A 21,640-nucleotide genomic window follows, 5' to 3' on the forward strand; every position below is an offset into this window, starting at 1 on the left:
AGAAGCCTGCGAACAGACTTTGATTTATCACCCACACAAGGCACTAACCGCTGCTGCGAAACTCTGCTTGGAGCCAGGAAGAAAGCTTAAGGCTCACATTTGGCACAGGGAACTGTGCCGGACACCATTACATCTGGACATACGTTTCCAGAATGTGTGTCAGAGTGTCCAGACAGGCTTGGTGAAGTTGCAGTACTTCCCAAGCCAGAAGAACCTGGCAGATGGGTTCACAAAACCTTTGAGCTTCCAGCGTCGTGGGGAGTTCTGGGAAGGTTTGGTTTTGGGGTAAGTGGTGATACTGACAAGCCCCCAGCAGCACAGGACAAGAGGGAGTGTGAGGGGAATCAGAGCTTACAGGGTTAACAGCTCAGAGTCCTAGTGTCATCCTGCCTGTTCTGGGGAGGAGCTTTCTCCACTTCTGGAGAACCTGGTTTCTTTGTTCTGTCTGATTTTCGGTTTTGTCTGGCGCAGAGGATGTTTTTCCTGCCAGACACTGGCTGATTTATTACTGCTGTAAATAAACGCTGATAGAGTAGAATGTTAGCTCTATATGAGAGTAAGGGTGCCAGAATTTCCAGTGATGAAGCCAAAGTTGTATTTGTGATTAGTCTGCTAGAAGAAGACACCAGGCGCTGGGTGGCCCCCATTCTCACTGGCTGGCATGCATGGTTGTCCTTCTGTGCCTTGTAAGGTAGTGGCAATGGAGATCAGAAGGGGCAATGGGGCATCAAACACACAGAGTAAGGAAACAAATACCGCTATGCATTGCAAATAAATACATTAAACAGAAAACAGGCTATAACTGGACCCTTCCATTCTCTATTTTTGTAGCCATCTACATCTGAGCTTGCAGAATAAGGTCTTTTCAAGGTGTTTTTAAGGGCTGATGCCAAAGAGTCCCATAATCTAGATGGCAGTGTTGATTGTGCATTAAAACAGCAGGGTGGGGTGATCTCTTGGTTTTGCTTTTGTGTAGTGATCATGAGATCCAGTTTCGTTCATCTTAAAGTGTCTTCTTAGAGCCAAGCATCATCTGGCACCTTCTTACAAATATACGGCATTTGTAGGTGACATTCTAATCCTATCCAGCAAGTATCAGTGCAATCAAAGGCCGTTGCACTGCAGTCATGGTTCAATTCATAATGTAAGGAATAATAAATCCAGTACCTGAAAAGAAAAGAAGCAGCAGCACTGATCAATCAAGATTGGATGTCTACTTCTTCACCCACTCCCCGTGCCTTCTACCATTAAAAAGAGGTTCAGCTCTTTCTCTTTTAACATCCACCCACAATAGGAATGGATTTTTCTCCCCAGATTTTAGAATTCTAACCAAATTTTTAAAAAATCTGTGGGTCAAGACTGTCTCTCTTTTTTTTATATGAAGTGATTTCTCATAGGAAACTACAAAATAGTGAGGGAGTCACTTTGGAAGGCTCAGAGGTATACACAAGAACAGTCAGTCAATTTAGTTTGGGCAGTATCCAAAGCAGTACTTCTGCTATTGCCAGGATTTCCATTTCTGCAACAGAACTGGCCCTCTATCCTTTCCATATGTACCCACATCCTCCTCAGATCTGCTCTGGACTTTAGTGGGTGTTGGAGAGAGGGTTTTGAAAGAGAGATCCTTACTTTCTGATAGCAGAGTTAGCACAGTAGCAATTATTCTGAGCATATTAAAACCTTGTTAGATTTGCATCCGCCTTCATCCACCTCCTCTCACATCCATCACCCACCCCATGCATGAGTATAGCAATGACACTATACAGATACAAAAATAGCTATGTCTACAAATGAAATACAAAATATAATCTATAACCACAAAGCCATTATATAGTTGTCTGAAATGATATATCTCTCACATATATATCTTATCTAAATCTTACATGCTGATTCTATGTTTACTCTAAGCAATTATCCATAGTTTATAAAGATATCACCCTAGCCCCACACTTATTGTCAATTCTGGTAAGGCCTTGCATTCTCCAGTGTCCATTGTATACTGAATCAAGTCCCACTACACAGCACTAAAATTCTGTGATAAATGTATTCTATAAATCCCTCTTTTTTAAAGCTCTCTATGAATCTATTAAATTGAAATTACTAGTAATGGTGTAGTGGGGTTTTTTTTTACTCCCATGAGATGTTTGGGTGAGATCTGCCCTTTGATCAAGTCTAAGATCACATACAGCAGTGGTTCCCAATTGGTGGTCCATGGACCACCCACTCAGGGGCTTCTTGGTGCCATTCAAATAACAAAAACTGCTGCAGAGATATCAAAATGTTCAAAGGTAGGGTGGCCCATGGCTTGGCTTTTGAAAAACAAGGGGTCTGCAGTATTTAGCTAACTGGGAACCCCTGGCATACAGGGTTTAAGTTCCCAGCAAGTATTATACAACCTCACTGCCAGTTTGTAAAGTTTACTCAATACAAATACGACAGAGGACGAGATGGTTGGACAGTTTTCTTGAAGCTACCAGCATGAGTTTGACCAAACTGCGGGAGGCAGTGGAATACAGGAGTGCCTGGCATGCTCTGGTCCATGGGGTCATGAAGAGTCGGACATGACTAAACAACTAAACAACAACAACATTGGGTGATTTTGATCTAGGAGACCTTGCCAAATTTAAAGCAGCCCTCTGTTAATCCACTCTTAGTAAAAAATGCCAGACCAGTTCGCTCTTCTACTACCAAGCTGTGGATACGTGAGATCTTACTCTGACCTTGTACATCCATCAACATAGGTTGAAAAGAGTTGTTAGTTACTTAAAGGAAACCATGAACTGTCTTAAACTGCCAGCTGACAGCAAAAACAATTAGGAATCTGTCAGGGCTTCTTCAGTTGTGATCCCTGCTCTGCAGGTGTTGGACTAGATGACCCTTGGTGTCTCATCCAACTCTAAATTTCTATGTGTCTATGATTCTATCCAAGAGAGTGACATGAACTACCCTCTCTTACACACTTACTTCATCTGCTACTATTATTTTAGGTTTGAGATTGCTGGTTATTCAGATTGTTTAGCAGATAACAGCAGAAATACTTTCCTAAAGAGAGTGTTGCTCAGCTTTAGGTCCCTGCAAGTCCTTTTGAAGCTGAGCTAATCAGCACAAACCATTTAAAAGCATGCCTTCAGCCTCTTCTGAATTACTACATTCATTAGGTTAGAGAAGCAGGAAGAGTAGCCTTTCTGCCTCTGCAGCCTAGTGAGAAGCAGCAGTCACTCACCTGGACAATGATGTGGAGGAGTACATATGTAGGTCTTTGGTAGTAGAGAAAATTGCATGGCAAAATATATTTAAAGAGGGAAAGGATCAATTATGTAAACAAAATCTGCAACTTTTTGGAATGCATGCCATTAGCAAATATTTCTTCAAAAACTTACTCGTCTTCAGGTGGTTTCCCTGATAGCCATTTCCATTCCTCATTCTTGTCTTTAAAGAGTCCAATCCAAAAAAACTTTCTACGACCTTTTACTTGATGGTTTATAAAAAACTACGGTAGGGGTGGAGAGAAAGAAAAAACAGAAAGCTTCAGTAGGAATGAGGAGCATCCCAAAACCTTTCTAGACAATTTCCCTTTCTTGGGGAGACTATAATCCTTTGCAGACATTGAACAGACATAAAACAAAAACATTTCAAAAGGAGCAGGTGACACAACTGAAGACCCAATCCATATTTTTTTGGGAAGCAATGATCAAAATTATACATAGTATTCCAAGTATGGTTGCATCATGCACCAAGAATAATTTTGGTATGGAGGATGCACTATTGTCTCCCTGATCCAAATTATGATGATGCTTATGATTGATGATGATGAAATCAAGGAAGTATTCCAAAGATGAAATACTGTAGTGAAGGGTAACTTCACCTGCCCTCACCAATACTGGCTACATATGTCTTCCAGTCATGACACAGAGTTAAAATTTCCAGATACTATAAATGACTTTGCCATAGAACATCTTGAAACCAGCGGGACAGTGACCTGTGTAGCAAATACTCTAATTTTGGTACCCATGCGTGTTTGTTGGTACCAGAGACACTGGAATCAGTCTGGTTGTGGTATGCTTGATGGGCTGAAGGTGGGGTCTCTGCAGCACCCCAGTAGCCCCTCTGCCTGGGCTAAGGGGCTGGGAGAGGGATATACCTTGCAAGCTCCTCTAGAGTCATCTCCATGATACTCTCATGCCAGAAGGTTAGGGTGGTGAGGGAAGCCTTTTTTCTAAGCACTCAGTACATCTCAAAGAGCAGAGGAGGAATCTACAGGAAATCCAAGGGATATATTCCCCTCAGGTATCTACTCCTCCTCTTCCTTCAAGACCTCCTTCCTGATTGCCAGGTTCAGGGTATTGGAGTTCAGTGGCTCTAAGAAATCTTAGTTAACCCCAGATGGTAGCAGCTGGTCCCTGCCCCACCCACCCCTTGGCTTGACTGATGGAGTTGCTGTCTTGGCTGCATATAGGTGTATTGGAACTTCTTAATTGGATAGTGATGATAGGATCCTTTTGCCTCAAGGAGATCCCCTACCTTTTTCAATACTTGGCTTTGATCCTCACCTGTTCTTCCACTGTTTCTATAGAAATGAGCTTGGCGCCTTCCCTCTCACACTTTTTTTTGGAATCCATCCATGAGCGTAGCTCAGCAGAAAACAGATAGAACGCATTTGAAAATATAACCCAGCCATCTTTCAAGTTTCTAGTAAGGATGTCTTTGAGTTAAGCCAGAGGATGAGACAAAGAGAAAAAGAAAACAAGATAGGGAATTTAAGGGGAACAAACTTGTATTTCTGTGCAGATTTCAATTATTTTTGTTAAGTTCATTTCTGTGGCCACATGATAACATACATTCATCTAGGAAGCTCAAAAAGATTAAAATAAGAGCAACGTTAACTCTTCAACCACTTTATGATGCTGCAGTAAATACTCAGTGGGAGGGGCATAGCTGGAACAGGGAGCACAGTGAAGAACCTTTTATTTGAGGGAATAGACAAAAGATGCAAGTCCCCTCACAGGCCTTATCTGAACCCCAGGGGCCTCACCCACTTGTTTCCACCTGGATACTTAGGGCACAATTAGGGCAGACGTTGTAGCCTTATTAGACTTTACCGTTTGGTGGGCTCTGCGTTGCTCCTGGACGGGAGGAAGGAAGTCAAATGACACCGAGGGTTGGTTCAGAAAAAGAGTTCTTTATTTCTGCTCTCCGGAACAGCAGAAAGGCACATTCCAAAGAAATGAGAGATTTCATGCAGTATTGATATCCTCAAGGCACCCTCTCCCCCTTCCCCAGGAATCCAAGCACGTCAGCTTGTACATGCAGGTTGACATCACAGATGTTCCAGCTCTGGTTACTCTTAACCATAAAAGGGTTTTCCTTCCTGTACTTCTGACCATAAAAGGATATTCCTGTTCTTATACTCTTATCTTGGAGCAAGAGGTCCCCAACTCCAAGAACACACTCTGGCACTGTTCCCAGACTAGGTCTGTGCATCAGAGTGTGTCCAGGACGTAAGATAAGACCTAGATGTGTCATCCGTGTTCTACTGCACAGCCAAGGTCATCCTTGCCGTCACAAACTGATAAAGGAGAGGGCTCTGAGCACTTGTTTATACAGCCACGCTTTTGTTTATACATTGAGCTCAGAGCTCAAGTTAATGGATTTTAGCTAAGGGAAAATAGGGATTTTGGTGCAGTTTCAAACTGCCTGCACAGTCAGTTTTGGGTTTGGGAAACCCATTCCTTCAATGTGAAGGTTGGGAAGGGGGAGTAGCTGTGGTTTATCAAAATTCTCTTTCTCTCTCCAGGCTCTCTGTTCAGTTGTGGAGGGGAAAGGGGACTCTAGAGTGTGGTGTAGTGGTTAAGAGCGGTAGTCACGTAATCTGGGAAACCGGGTTCATGTCTCCGCTCCTCCACATGCAGCTGCTGGGTGACCTTGGGCCAGTCACACTTCTGTGAAGTCTCTCAGACCCACTCACCTCACAGAGTGTTTGTTGTGGGGGAGGAAGGGAAAGGAGAATGTTAGCCGCTTTGAGACTCCTGAAGGGGAGTGAAAGGCAGGATATCAAAATCCAAACTCTTCTCTCTCTTGTTGATATTGGGCAACTGGGACAGATGAGGGATTCTGCAGGCTTACCACCTGCTTTGCTGCCTAGCTGTCTCCCTGCCTGAGCTGACTGGATGAATCCAGTGAGCTTCCAAATGACTCTGGGGGATTTTCCAGCTGATCTGACTGGTGCTCCTGCTGAGCTTTGACCAAGCTCTGGCACAACCGACTACTGTTGTTTTTGTTTAGCCGTTTAGTCATGTCCGACTCTTTGTGACCCCATGGACCAGAGCATGCCAGGCACTCCTGTCCTCCACTGCCTCCCGCAGTTTGGTCAAACTCATGCTGGTCGCTTTGAGAACACTGTCCAACCATCTCGTCCTCTGTCGTCTCCTTCTCCTTGTGCCCTCCATCTTTCCCAACATCAGGATCTTTTCCAGGGAGTCTTCTCTATTGGAGCCTCAACTTCAGTACTACTACTACTACTACTACTACTACTACTTCATTTACATGCTTTTTTGTTTTCCCTAGCCACTCTGGGTGCCTTCCAACAAATTAAAACACAATTGTACACAAAACATTAAAAATGTATCTGAACAAGGCTACCTTCAGATGTCTTCTGAAAGTCAGGTAGTTGTTTATTTCCTTGACATCTGGTGGGAGGGAGTGCCACAGTGTGGGCACAGCTACCCAGAAGACCCTCTGACTTGGCTTGGACCATTGACACAATTGGCCCTGAGTGCCCTCTCCCGCTTCATGCAGCCTGTTTTGCCCCCTGGTATACTGCAGAGGTTAGGGTGAAGAAAGAAGCTGGGAGATGGCTTGAACGTGTGTGGAAGAAACTCTGGTTGAATGCAATCGACTACTAGTGAGGGCTCATCCTCGAACCTAACAAGTGGCAGTAAAGGCTACAAAGAAGGCTTGCTTTGCTTCCTTCATTGTGCCATCCAGCAGAGCTTTCCCAGGTAGTGCAGGCCCTGCTACAGTCTGGCCCGATGGAGATGGTAGAACTGAAAGCAGCTTTCTGTGATTTGTTTGCAAATCATTTGGAGGATAAAATTGCTTGCATCTTGACCCTTCTATTACAGCAGATGAATCTCAAAGGGTGTCCAGAGCAGAGGCTGTTTCCATTGTGATGGGTGTGTTTCAGTCAGTATGGTTCAAGAATGCGGACAAGGTGCTTGGATCGGTCAGGACAACCACTTGCACTCTGGCCCCTGCCCCTTGTGGCTGATACAAACTAGCAGGGAGGGTACAGCTTTTTAAAAGTCACTATCTTCTTGATTCCTGAGTCTGCCAGTCACTTTTGCCTTTTCAGGATAGTCCAGCATAGTTTGTGATTCAGAAGGGATGCCTTCTGTGGGGAAACCGGGTCATGATCCCTGCTAAGCTGTGGACCAGAGTGCTGGAGGCTCTCCATGTGAGTCACCCAGGCATTGTCCATATGAAAGCTCTGGCCAGTAGCTACATCTGGTGGCCAGGCATTGATTCTGCAGTAGAAGAGTGGGTCCAGCACTGCCAGTCTTAACTAGACATGCCTCAGGCCCCAATCCGACAGTAGGAGATAACACACACACCATGGTCAAGACTCCGCATTAATTTTGCTGGCCCATATCAAGGTCAGACATTCTTCATCATTGTGGACTCCTTGTCAAAGTGGCTCAAGGTGGTGTCAGTGTCAGCAATGACCTCCAGGATCGTCATCTGGGCCCTGCTGCGGGTCTTTCTTCACCATACACGGCCTGCCAGACAACATCATGTCTGATCATGGAGTACAGTTCATGTCAGCCAAGTTACAGAAGTTCATGGCCTACGACCGAATCCAGCATGTCACAGCAGCACCGTTCTACAAATGGGCGATCTTAGAGAATGATGAGGACCATCACGAAATCCTTCAACTGGATTGCCCCGGGGGCTGGAACAATTGCCTAGTGGATTTTCTGCTGCAGCAGCACATTCAAACTCTGCATTGAATAGTTGAAGCCCAGCAGAGCTCCTTATGAACTCGAAACTGGCATTACTCCTGGATTGGTTGCACCCTAATCTGGCATCTGATCGACCTCTTGGCTGAGAGGCTCCAGAGGCCCCCAGTTCCTTCGCCCCTGATGACCCTGTCTACATCCAGAACTATGGGGATTGTCCTGCCTTGCTCTCCCCCGCTGTTACTAGGGCACTGGGCCAGGCTCCTACAAGGCTGCCACACCAGATGCTCAGGTCCACTGCCGGCATGTGGACCAAACACCCCACCGTCTGGCTGATGCCCCAGCTCCAGTCCCTGCTCCCACACCTGAGCACAGGGACAAGGTGAACGATCAGCCTGTCTCACAGACTGATGCACCCGATGAGAACCCTGCGGCCCACGGCTGAGGAATGGGGCCCAGACACTGCACCACCAGACAGCGCAGCATCAATGACATCAGTGACACCCACAACAACAGCTGCAGCTTCATGGGCATCCCCAAGGACCCAAGGCAAGGAGCTTCAGCATTCCCAGAGGGTGAGGCACTGCCCTCACCACTTTGATGGCTATGTGTGTTGACGGGGATGCAGTTTTGTGCCTAAGAGGGAGGGGTGTTATGTATTCAGTGGTCTGTGTTTGCCTGAGCTTGAGTCTGCACTAAGGATTCTGAGCCCCTGGGTTCTGATTAGACACATGATATCCAATCACAGGACATTTCAGGATTTGGGCTATTGCCATTGGCCCTTAAACTCTCAGTTATGATTCTCAGCTTGGGAGTTTAGGCAGACAAGCACAATGAGAGTGGGAGTGATCCAGGACTTCAGAAATGTATATAAGCATTTGCTTTGCCCCTGTTGTCCAGTTCTGTTAGTTCAATAAAGGTTCTTGATGTTATCACTGGGTCTTGCTTGCTGGGAAACCCACCTAAAATTCATTACCTATTTAGGAAGTGTTTCCAGGGAAGGAGAGCCCACCTTAGAGACCTGTGCAGATAAATGGAGGACCCTATCCTGACATAGCTTTGGCGGTCTGAGTACTTGTGGCAACAGATCAGGCCCATGGGTAGAGAGAGGGTTGCTATTGTCCACAGGTATTCTAACCCACATACCAATGAGCCAATTCACTATGTGAGGGGGCTTGAGGGCTCCTTTCTGATGATGGGCTTGTGAAACTGGGGAGAAATTTTGCTGTTGCACCAACCACCCCACTGCCCAGCAGTCTCTCTGAGCAGGTTGGTGGAAGTTGCCTCGGGAGTGCTATTCAAGAATCTCTCTCCCATGGGTGAATATAATAAAGGACAGGTCTTTTAGCTGACCTGTTTTGATTGTCTCTTCTATAGCAAAGAATGACAGTCTTTTCTTTCCTCACCATAGAAGCTAAATCAATTCAGCAGATCAGGAGAGTTGAACTGAATTTCTCTGATGTTTCCCTAGGGTGACCAGGTGCAAAGAAGGGCACCACTCTGCTCTGGTAGTAAGAGTTTTCACACCTTTCAGCTGGTGCAGACTCAGGGCAGGTTCCCACTGCGCTACAATTCTTCAGCATCATAGGGTAGCTTACCAATTTCCTTTTGCAGTTGATCATTTCTTCTGGCAACATACCGCAATTCCTCTGATAAGTTTTGAGCTGCAGCGAGTATTTGGAAGTCTAAAGGTTTGAAACAGTTTAAGGCAGGAGTATCTGAAATAACAATCTGCAAATATTAAGAAACCATTTTCAAACATTTTGGAACACTCTAGCGTGAAACACGAAGCAGAGCTCCAGGATGGGGTTCTTATGAATATGAGGGGAGACTTGATTCTCTTTGGATGAGATCACCAAAGGAGCACCTCAGAAGACCCCTGCAGCTGGATTACATCAAAGACCCATGAAATCCACTATCCTATACTTTTATATTAAAAGTGGCTCATGAAGTATCTTTTATATTCCCCTCCTTTGTCCTCCTTTTCTGTTGGGAATCACAGGGCCACAAAACAATTCCAGAACTCTGGGCTGGAGCCGCCCAGAGTGGCTGGGGAGACTCAGCCAGATTGGCAGGGTATAAATTATTATTATTATTATTATTATTATTATTATTATTATTATTATTAGTCCCGCCTCGAGTCCGACAGTAAAGCCAAATATACAAAGATTACTTTACGGTTTTCAATTATGCTTTCTGAAATCTAAGAAAATACAGGCACCCAAACTCTCTTTTTGATTAATATTGGGTTGCCTTCCACATAGTTCTAAAGAGGGCGTTCTGTAAGCTCAGCAATTTCTCCTTGTGCAATGCAATCTCCAGCCCCTTTCCCTCCATTCTGTTCTGAAGTTTCTCCCCACCCTGGGGAACAGCTTTGGTGATGGCATGCAGGGAGAAGTGGGGGCAAAGTTCCTTTGCACTAGTGCTAAAATCTAGCACTAGCACAAACATTGGGAATTAACAGTGTGATGGGGAAGGACAGCATTTCTAGTGGGGGGGATGTGAGAATCACAACCATCTGCTTTTCTTCCTGGTGAGCAATGAAACCGTGATAAACTCTATTGGGTGGTGAGTTTCATTGAATATGTGTTTTGCTCACATAATATGAATCCTAAAGTGAACTAAAGGAATTGAAGTTTGTTTAAACTAAACACGTTCTAGCAAAAGTGAGGATTTGTATATAAAATGCTTACCATCCTTTTCCTTATAGTTTGAATCAATCCCAATAATAAAGTTTCGAATCATGTTCATTGCCATTTCAATCTCCACTCTTTTTTTCATTTCCTTCTGATCTAAGGAGGAGGTAGGTAGAAATGAAATGAAGAAACTGTGTTCTAGCTTACTAGTCTGATGAGCTGGAGGAGGGGATACTTGGTGTCAGACTGCTTTTATTATTGAATTTTAAATACTGACTTGTAACATGTTCCAGGACCTTAGGGAGAAGGCTGAATAAAAAAATCAAACCAACAAAAACATAAATCCGAGTTCTATTAATATTTTCTGCTCACAGCCCTTATATTGGTGTTTCCTGTCCCTTGATTGTGGCTTACCTGCTGGTCTGAAGTCCTGTTTCCATTTGGCCTGTTGCTTCTGTCATCAGATAGTTGGCCTTCCATTGAAAGCTTTAGATTTTTTGTTGTCTAGATACACCTGTCCTCTTTGTCCTAGAGACTTGCATTTGCCAAGCTGCCTCATGCCCTGCCGTATGCTTAAAAAGTCTTGGATCATTTGGTTCCCTCCCCTTGAGCTTTGCTTACTTTGAGTGCCCTTTAAAAATGAACTAGGTTTACAAATAGGTTATGTGTTCATTTATCCAGTGCTATTTTTCTGGAGAAAGAGGTGCCAAACGCACCTTGAATATCTCCCTTGTTGTCTTAGATTAGCAACAGAGCTCACCTGAGAAGGGCTGGAACTGAGCCCTGATGAATTCCGATTGAAAAAAGCCCTGCATATATCTAGATATTTAGGTAGGCTCTGGACTCACCCACTTTGGCCATGGCCTTATCCTCAGCAGCCTGTTTTCCCCAAGCACTTTCCTTCGGGGGACTGGAGCCCTAGCAGAGGGCAGGGTGGCGAGGATCAGGAATGGGGGCTCTCCCCCAGCAAATGAGGATTAGTTGGGAAAGGAGCAGAAAATGGCAACTGGGAAAGGCATTTGTCCAGGGTGTTCCAGGGACTTGTGTTAGCCTGTGCTTCTGTTCCAAGTGCTGGAACTCACTTATTCAGGGAGAACAAAACAGTGTCATTGCTCTCACTGGGTGACAGCTGTAACTCATCCCCGGAAATCAAAGAGAGATGAAAGGGGTAAATGGAAGGTGGATCCTGCCATCTCTTTTTGGAAATGCTGTTGGCATTGAAGGAAAGCCTGTGATATTAATTGCAAAGTATTCTAATTATGTACTTACATAGAAGGAAAATCAGGAGTGTCATGGCAGTAAGGATGAAAATCTCAAGTACGACAAATCTTTCACCCGTTGGAGATGTGATGAAAGCAACCATGCTCTGAAAACCAGATGCTAGAAGAAAGAAAATTCTGCTTTAGCCATCAGGAGCCAACATACCATTCCCAACCCAGGAAAAAGGGTTCCATATGCTGTGGCAGCCATCAGCCAGAGACAGTCCATTGTTCAGGGGGTGGGCACTTGGGAGGATAAGCAGGTGGAGGAAGCAAAGCGAGATGGCTTTCTGCTTGAGGGAACTTTTCTGACCAATGTCTGGATCAGAAAACAGTAGCGTCTGATACTAAATGACTTTCTGCTCCCCAAACAAATGACAAGATGCTCCCTCTTTACACATAATTCCACATACAGAAGCTGGGCTGGGTTGGCCATTGGCTCTTATTTGGATGCTGCTGATGGGGCAGCAGACTAACTGAGGAGGTGCAGTGCAGCTTGTGTGGTCTACCCATCTCTGCCCACCACAGCACCTGCTACCTAAGGCAACTATCTCATTCTGCCTAATGGTGGAGACATTCCTAGCTGCACACAGTAAAGGATCACCACAGCCAGCAGCAAAGAGTGGGCTGAATCCTGGGGTTTCTGTGGGGATTAGTGGATCTCTGGCACCCAAAGAGCTGTGTGTGCTTTTCTCTGCACCCCTCCCTGGCAGAACCTGACTGGTTCCACTCTCTGCCTGTCTCTCCATCAACTTCCCTTTCCCGTGCCTTCCTCTACTTCATGAGAAACCTCATCCCATATGACTCTGCTGTATACAGACCAGCAGTTTCATCTGCTGCTGCTGCTGTTGCTGCTGTTGCTGTTGTTGTTGCTGTTGCTGAATCCTTTCTGGGTGCTTCATTATCTATGGACTCTGCACCCTTTTCGGGTGTTGGCGTCTCCACCCTTTCAGTTTTGTCTGTGAAACAACAAGCCATTATAAAATGGAGGATAAGAGTATGAACACATTGGTTGGAGTATAAGTCTCTTGTCAAGCATGAGAGTTCACAGAATTCACTTTTGTTGTCCTGCACTTAATCTCCCTATTACAAGAACATAATTTTTAAAGTAGATACACATGTAGAAATGTAAATGTTTGCATTATTATAAAAGATGCAGGAGGAAATGACCAACAATAGGACCCACAAAGGGGAGGGGGGAGTCCAGGAGATTCTCTGGAATCTTGTTTGTATTTTGTATATTGATATGTGACTGTAAAATTTTAATTTGCAAAACCAAATAAATAAATTTACAAAAAAAACCCAAAAAGACTTTGGAGACCACAAGTTGGACCTGGAAAAGAAGCAGGCGGAAGCTGTGCATTTCTTGCGCATTCCTCTACTTTATGAGAAACCTCATCCCCTATGACTGCGCTGTATACAGACCATCAGTTATACTTGCAGGTGGTTCTGCCTCCGCTGGGGCTTCTGCTGGTGCTGTACGCTTTGTGGGTTTTTTGGGCTTTGTGGGCTTTGCGGGTGCTGGCTTCTCCATCCTCTCAGTTTTGTCTGTGAAGCAACAATCTAGAATCAGATAAAAACAAATGGAGAATAAGACTATGAGCACATTAGGTAGAAAGCGGCCTCTATCAGTATTAGACAATCCTTTCCCATGAAGCCATTGTTGAGTCCAACATAATTGAATCGTCTCTCTCTTTTCCTTTTGCTGGATCCATCTCAGTTTTAAACCAAAAGAGATGTTCCATATGGATTCCAAGGCATTTTAAAAAATGGTTTAAGTAATATAGCACATTCTCATTTTGCACCCTATTCCTCTCTAAACTCCTGGATATCTAGTTTACAGGGCTCCAGTAAGATGTTCACCATTTAATAGATAGTGTGGGATCTATTAGGGAAGTTTTTAATGTGTGGTGTTTTATTTTGTTTATTTTGTTTTTAATCTGCTAGCAGCCGCCCAGAAAGTTGCTGGGCAAACCCAGCCAGATGGGCGGGGTATAAATAGTAAATTGTTATCATTATCATTATCATTATCATTATCATTATCATTATCATTATCATTATCATTTGAGGTCTTCAGATGTTCCTGGGTGCCAATTCCCTCCATCACAGGCATCATGGTCAATGGTTGGGGATGTCAGGAGAGGTAGACCAATAACATCCTCCCCATCCTTGATGGAAGGTATATACATTTAATTATATAACTACCTCCTGATCATCGGAAAAGATAGAGTACTAGATCTGGTCTCAGTTGGATGCCTATAAATCCAACTGAATCTAGCAAGACTTTGGAGACCATGAGTTGGACCTGGAAAAGAAGTAGAGGGGAAGCTGTTACACAGGCTCTCCAAGTGTGCCATTTTGTTTTCTTTTTGCACTGACCCAGCCTGACATCTGATGCTGTGGCTAAAAGAAAGAAAGAAGGCGGCTGTTGTCTAATCCGGTTTCAAAGCCATCTGAACTAGCAGTCCTTGATATGCTAGTAAATGGGTTATCCGAAGCCTTATATTTTCTGGATCATGATCTGGATCTGGATAAATAAACTGGGCCCATGAATCAGAGCAGGGCACCTGTATTGCCAGGGGATAAAACATAATGTGGTGCTCCTGGTTTGCAATGCAGCTGGAGCTTTAATATAAGGAATCTGGCTGTTGGAGAAAAAGTGAAAGCAACTTCATGGCTTGGCCAGCTATCAAACACTTGACTGCATGGGGGAAGGAAGGAGGAAGCAGTTGACTGGGAGCAAGGGAAGTAACCTTATTTTGACCGAACTACAGAGATAAAGAATGCAAATGAAGGCTCTCATGCCCATGTGCGTCGACTCCCAGGCTGGGAGGATGAGAATGGAATTAACATCATGAATTGCATCTGTTGTCAGCTTGGCATGAGACCTTCACTATGGACTATATAAGGGCCAGCAGCTGAAGGGGACAGGGAGATCTTGATACATTGTTCTATGCTCCATTCCAGAATGTGAAGAGAATGTCCACCTGCCAGTCTGAAGTGTCCCAGATAATCCTTACAGATCTCCACTGGCTGGGGAGACACAAAGAACTGAACCTATGATATCTGTAATATCATTATTGTTGCCTAAGACATTCTGCTTATTGGTTATATTGCTAGCTTTATAGTTTATTCCAGTCACTGTTGGCTTTATATTAGACTCTATTCTACATTGCTGATCAATTTCTTTGCTAATGTTTACCAATTAATTGAAGTTTTTCTCTACCTAAGAGTCTCCGTTCAGTGGAATCCAAAGAACCTCTTGCTTGCCTGGTGGTTGCTATTGGCCAAACTGCCAGTAATACAGTAATACAACTGGTAATACAGCACCTGTACACAGCCCTCAAATGTTCCACCACTCTGTTTCATTGGATGATCCTGAGTTCTAGTATTTAAAAGAGAAAAACCACCTGTAGTTTATAAATACTCCCTATCATTTTCCCTCTTGGTGACCTTTTGGCCCTGGAATGAGACCCTGCAAATATCATAGCTTGTAAGGAAAGTGTTCCACCCATCAGACCTCTTTCTGTTTGGATACCTTGGTGTTGCCATGAAACAACCTTTTCTCTAATTTCTTCCTAAGGGTTTTTCATCCTCCCACTGGCTAAGAACCACCTCCCTTGTGATGTCAGGCATTCCAGAACTCCTCCGATTTAAGCTATACCATTTCCTGATTGGCTGCTCATTATATCCAATCAGCATTCCACATAAAGCATAAACCTAGGCAAATGTTGGTTTCAGAGTTGATATCCTACTTATTTTTTTCAAAAGTTATTAGTTTTATTTTTTATTTAGGCCAGGTACATACTTTACCTTCAAAGCATATCCCCCAGAAGAATCCTTACTCCGTAATATTGGAAAGCTTCCTATCTCAACACTTGTACCAGGAAATATGGCAAAGCGCATTAGTGTAAATCTTCATTTGAAAAGTTAAAGCACAAAGAAAAGAAGAAGAAGAAGAAGAAGAAGAGTTTGGATTTGATATCCCGCCTTTCACTCCCCTTCAGGAGTCTCAAAGCGGCTAACAATCTCCTTTCCCTTCCTCCCCCACAACAAACACTCTGTGAGGTGAGTGGGGCTGAGAGACTTCAAAGAAGTGTGACTGGCCCAAGGTCACCCAGCAGCTGCATGTGGAGGAGCGGAGACGCGAACCCGGTTACCCAGATTACGTGACTACCGCTCTTAACCACTACACCACACTGGCTCTCCAAAAGGAACAGAAGCAATTAAATTTCAATATGTTTGGTCTACATTTATTGAATGTATCATCATCAAAACATTCATGCCACCAGTGCTATTTTTCCACACTCAAAAGGTACTGGAACTGACCATGAACACCTCCCTTGCTCTCTCACAATGGTGTCCACCTGAGAGGTGTCAGAACTGAGTTCCAGTGAGTTCCAGATGCAAAAAAGCCCTCCATGCAACTGAGCTTCAACCAATGGCAACTCATCGAGAATTGTACTTGAACAGAAAGACAGATCTGCACAAACTCTGAATTGGACTCTGATAAGCTTCACATTCCTGCCCACCTAGTAGTTCGAAAGCATGTCAAAGTGCAAGTAGATAAATAGGTACTGCTCTGGCGGGAAGGTAAATGGCGTTTCCGTGCGCTGCTCTGGTTTGCCAGAAGTGGCTTAGTCATGCTGGCCACATGACCCGGAAGCTGTACGCCGGCTCCTTTGGCCAGTAACGAAAGATAGATCTGTACAAACTCTGAATTGAACTCTGATAAGCTTCATATGCTAGAAACCCCTCATAACTATGTACACAGAAACACGAAACAAAAGATTGAGGCTGACTGTGCTTCTGCCTTCTCTCGGTTCGTTGTTTGTTGTGTTTTTGTTTGAGCCTCTTGGGCTTGCCAATCAGAAGGCCAGTGGTTTGAATCCTTGTGACGGGGTGAGCTCCCATTGCTCTGTCCCAGCTCCTGCCAACCTAGCAGTTCGAAAGCATGCCAAAGTGCAAATTGATAAATAGGTTCCACTGTGGCTGGAAGGTAAGCGGTGTTTCCGTGTGCTCTGGCACTCGTCACGGTCCTCCGTATGCCAGTCATGCTGGCCACATGAACCGGAAAACTGTGGACCTACACTGGCTCCCTTGGCCTGAAAGCGAGATGACCTCTGCAACCCCATAGTCACCTTCGACTGGACTTAACTGTTCAGGGGTCCATTACCTTTTTCTACCTACCAATAAAAATATTGTTCAAAAATTATATCCTGTTTATATCCTGTCTTTCTGCATAAAGATATGAGAATCATATAACACTGGCCCTAAAGGTGCCTCCCAGTACATTTCTGAGCATAATTCAAACTGTTGGTGCTGACCTTAACAGACTTGGCCCTGTATATTTGAAGGAGCATCTTTACCCCCATCGTCCAGCCTGGACACTGAGGTCCAGCGCCAAAGGTCTTCTGCCCGCTCCTTCACTGCAAATGAGGTCACAGCAAACCGGGCAGAAGGCCTTCATGAGAGTAGCACCTTCCCTGGAGAACTGCCTCCCATCAGATGTCAATGAGATTAGGAACTACAAAAGAAGACATCCTGTATAAGGAAGTTTTTAACACTTGACTTTTATTATATTTTTATATTCTGCTGGAAGCCACCCAGAGTTGCGGGGGAATCCTAGCCAGATGGGTGGGGTATAATTGTTGGCATTTCCACTCGGCCAAGCCGATAAGGCCTCATCTTCCTCTGAGCCGAGCCTTTGAAATCGCCTCCGACGAATAATTAATGACCTCGAGCCTTTGATAAGTTTCCAAAGCACACACGCTGGGGTTTTGAGGGCAGGGCAGAAAATGGGACCTGGCTGCTCTTCTTCTCCTCTCCTCTCCTCTCCTCCCATAGGCATTTTTTTTAAAGCCTCCCATTGATATGATTGTAGAGTCGGTGTGTTGGAAGAAGGGAATTTTTTTTGGATCAAGAAGATCCCAAGTCTCATTGATAGATAGATATAAATATAGAGATATAGATGATATAGATGATATAGATAATATAGATAGATAAGAGATAGAGATAGAGAGATATAGCTTGTTCTATCCCACCACCCCCTGACCTGATCCTTTATATCCCTTTTACTGCAAAGGAAGGACAGCGGCTAAAGTTCCTGCAGATGCAAAAAGGAGTTCATGGAGAGGAAAGTCTACAAAATCCTATGGCTGTTGGATAACCTCACAAGGACCATAAAATTAGGCACTTGGCTGGGCAGTGTGAGAACAGAATGCTGAACTAGATAGGCCTTTGGTTTGGTCCAGCAGGGTTCTAACGACCTTCAAAATACTCTGCCAGGTCAGGCAAAGAACGGAGTCTGTTGTGTAGACGCGTGTACTGCGTTGTTGTGGGCAAACTTGGCGAGTGCCAACTTCTCCACTCAGTCATCTTGCTGATAATTCATGTAGCAGTGTAGGTACTGTTGTAAGGTGGCATTCATTCTCTCTGACTCTCCGTTTGTCTGTGGGTGCCTAGCCGACGAAAGACATACTTCTACCTTCAGTAGTTGTATCAGTTTCCTCCAGAACTGGGAGGTAAATTGCGTTCCCCTGTCTGATATGACCCTTCGCTGCAATCCATGCAGCTTGTACACGTACATCGGAGGCAGTTTCTTGCAGGGCACGAAGTGCCCCATCTTAGAGAACAGCTCTACCACTACCCATATGACTGTCTGTTTCAGTGACTCCGATAGGTCGTTGATAAAGTCCATTGATATTGCTTCCCATGGCCCTTGGGGGGGGAGTGGTTGAAGCAACCCTGCTGGTGATTCCTGGGGCCTCCTGGTTCACTGGCAAACTTCACACGCCTTGATATATTCCTTGATTTCTTCCTGCATTCTTGGCCACCAAAAATCCTTAACACATGTTAAAGTCACAATAAAATATTCTATGCAAGTTTTCTTAGGAATATAATCCTTTGGTATTTAGTCATAAGCAGTCATAAGCAGGAAAGCAAGAAAAAATACATCTTCTTACACTTGTAGAATATTCCATTGCAGAGTAAAATAATCTGTGGTTGGGATGGAGTTCTGTTTCAACCTCACATCAGATCGCCAGATCAATCCAAATGAGTTCAAAGAATTTCTTCAGCTTTGCAGTTTTTTGGAAAAGTAAACACTGTCAGCTGGAAGTTTAGGCTTTTCTTTGCTGGGTTGAGTTGGAGCACTTACTCGGCGACTCAATCTTGCCCCCCCTCCTTTCAAAGCAACTCAGGAGAGAGAGAGAGCGCTCACGTTTCAGAGCCTAAAGAGATCCCTTTAGGTTTTTTAGGGGTGCACATAGCCTTAGCACTTCCCCTACCCCCTCGCGAAGACCGAGCCTGTTGGAACAATCAGGCTTGCACTCCAACTGCCATTCCTATGGCACCCAGAAGTCCAGACCCATGGTTTCAAATTACAAGAAATGGAGGTTTTAAAGCAGAGGTTAGATAGCAATCTGTCATGGAGGCTTCAGTTTGAGATTTCTGCATTGCAGAGGGTTGGACTAGATGACCCTCTGAGTCCCTTCCAACTCTACAATTCTATGATTCAATGATTCTAACCCTCAAGCATGTGGTAAATTACAGGATGGAATCCACCCAGAAGTTCTGAAAGCCGGCTTCAGTTCTCCCCTCATGAAACACCCCCACGACTTTCTCTTTCAGAGTTAGGAACAAGGATACATGGCACAAGTATCATATATACCACCAAGATGCTATCCTTTTGTCAATAAATGATTAAAATATCAGTTCTCCTTGGTTGGATATGCAGGACAGATTGAAGCAACCACAACCACTTCCAGCCATCAGTCATGCAAGACGTGGCAGGAGAGGTCCCTGGCTTGACTCCTGGGATGCTAGTCCTCAGCATAGACCAAGCTATTCACACCTTGTAAAGGTCTGATTCAGGACAGCAGAGTCTAATTGGTTACTTAACTCAGTTGACGGACACTTTGCATAGGAGCCAACTCCTAGGGGTAGAAGATCCAATAAAATATTTTAGGGGGCCACCTCCCCCAAGTTCATGGGCATTGCCATTCAAATGATGTGTGTGCACTGTCTTGTGATCGATCATGCAGGGGGGAGCTTACCTGCTCCACCCCCAATATTTTATTCAAGTTGGCACCCCTGCCATATGAACGCCATGAAAGCACCAGCACATGCTGCCAGTGCTGTGCCCACACTGGTGTGGGCCCCAGTCTTGCCCCCTGCCAAGTTCTGAAGAAATCGAGAGCAGTTCACTGTGTTTGTTTCCCAATGTTAGCTCTACATGAGAGTAAGGGCGCCAGAGTTTCCAGAGATGAAGCCAAAGTTGTATTTGTGATTAGTCTGCTAGAAGGAGACACCAGGCGCTGGGTGGCCCCCATGCTCACTGCCTGGCATGCAGGGTTGTCCTTATGTGCCTTGTAAGGTAGTGGCGATGGAGATCAGAAGGGGCAATGGGGCATCAAACACACAGAGTAAGGAGACAGATATTGGTATGCATTGCAAATAAATACATTGAACAGAAAACAGACTATGATTGGACACTTCCATTCTCTATTTTTGTAGCCATCTACATCTGAGCTTTCGGAAGAAGGTCTTTTCAAGATGATTGTGAGGGTGATGCCAAAGAGTCCCATAGCCTAGATGGCAGAGTGTGGATTGTGCATTAAACCTGTGGGGTGGGGCGATCTCTTGGTTTTGCTTTTATGAAGACATTATGGGATCCAATTTCACTCATCTTAAGGTGTCTTCTTAGAGCCAAACATCATCAGGCACCTTCTTACAAATATACAGTATTTGTAGATGGCATTCTAATTCTATCCAGCAAGCTTTGTAGCAATCAAAGGTAACTGCAGCGCAGTCGTGGTGCCTTTCAATATTTGGCTCATAGAAATTCCAGTACCTGAAAAGAAAAGAAAGAGCAGCACTGATCAATCAAGATTGGAGTTCTATTTCCTCACCTGCTCCCCGTGCCTTCTACCATTAAAAATATGTTTAGTTATTTCTGTCTTAACATCCATCCCGTTTATCGTCACTTCTTCTGATAAGGCCTTACATTCTTCAGTGTCCATTTTATATTCAATCAAGTTGAACTACACAGCACACAAAAAATGTTGTAAATGTATTGTATAACTCATTTTTAGCTCTCCATGAATCTATTGATACAAGTAACAATGGTGAAATGGGTCTTTTTTTACTTCCATGAGATGTTTGGGTTGCATCCAGAGGCAGAAAAAGTTGAGCGGGCTGGGTGCAGCTTGCCCTGGGTGCCATCCCTGAGGGGGAGGGTGGCATTGCTGCGCTGCCCCCAACACTCGTCACAGGCTTCACCTGCAAGGAGGCTCACGGCAGCCGGTGCCCCCCCCGAGACATGCGCCCAGTCCCCTGGGACACTCGCCCTGCCCCAGGTACACACCGCTCCAGATGCCGGAGCACCTAGCTACACCTCTGCTTGGATCTGACCTTTGATCAAGTCTAGGTTCACATACAGCAGCGGTTCCCAATTGGTGGTCCACAAACCACCCACTCAGGCACTCCATTATACCATTCACATAACAAGAACTGCCACAGAGATATCGAAATCTTCAAAGGAAGATGGTTTGGCTTTTGAAAAACAAGGGGTCTGCAGTACTTAGCTAACTGGGAACCGCTGGCAAACAGGGTTTAAGTTCCCAGCAAGTATTATACAACCCCACTGACTGTTTGTAAAGTTTACTCAATACCTTTGACAAAAAGGATTAGTGGTTGGTATTGGGCGCATCAACGGATATGAATGTCATTGGATTTTGTTGCAGGAGACCTTGCAAAATTTAAAGCAGCCCTCTGTTAATCCAGTCTT

General features: G+C 44.7%; 2 protein-coding genes across 2 annotated transcripts in view; both read right to left on the reverse strand.

Annotated features, from left to right (window-relative positions):
• Positions 1 to 797: 797 nt before the first annotated feature.
• LOC309540068 (CD209 antigen-like protein D) lies at positions 798 to 15,406 on the reverse strand. Its single transcript, XM_082236713.1, has 8 exons — positions 15,389 to 15,406; positions 13,276 to 13,398; positions 11,861 to 11,971; positions 10,649 to 10,747; positions 9,554 to 9,673; positions 4,551 to 4,702; positions 3,381 to 3,490; positions 798 to 1,167 (listed from the first exon to the last, which is right to left on the reverse strand). Exons 2-8 carry the CDS (start codon positions 13,382 to 13,384, stop codon positions 1,017 to 1,019), a joined length of 852 nt encoding a protein of 283 aa, XP_082092839.1. The 5' UTR covers positions 13,385 to 13,398; positions 15,389 to 15,406; the 3' UTR covers positions 798 to 1,016.
• A 4,927-nt stretch (positions 15,407 to 20,333) lies between these two features.
• LOC309540035 (uncharacterized protein) overlaps positions 20,334 to 21,640 on the reverse strand; it is a 60,833-nt gene continuing 59,526 nt past the window's right edge. Inside the window, exon 9 of the mRNA XM_082236620.1 lies at positions 20,334 to 20,704. Within this exon, the coding sequence (XP_082092746.1) occupies positions 20,554 to 20,704 (151 nt within the window). The 3' untranslated portion in view covers positions 20,334 to 20,553. The remainder of the gene's footprint in view (positions 20,705 to 21,640) is intronic.

This window comes from Podarcis vaucheri, assembly GCF_965113315.1.
Source record: "Podarcis vaucheri genome assembly, chromosome: 9".
Classification (NCBI taxonomy): Eukaryota; Metazoa; Chordata; class Lepidosauria; order Squamata; family Lacertidae; genus Podarcis; species Podarcis vaucheri.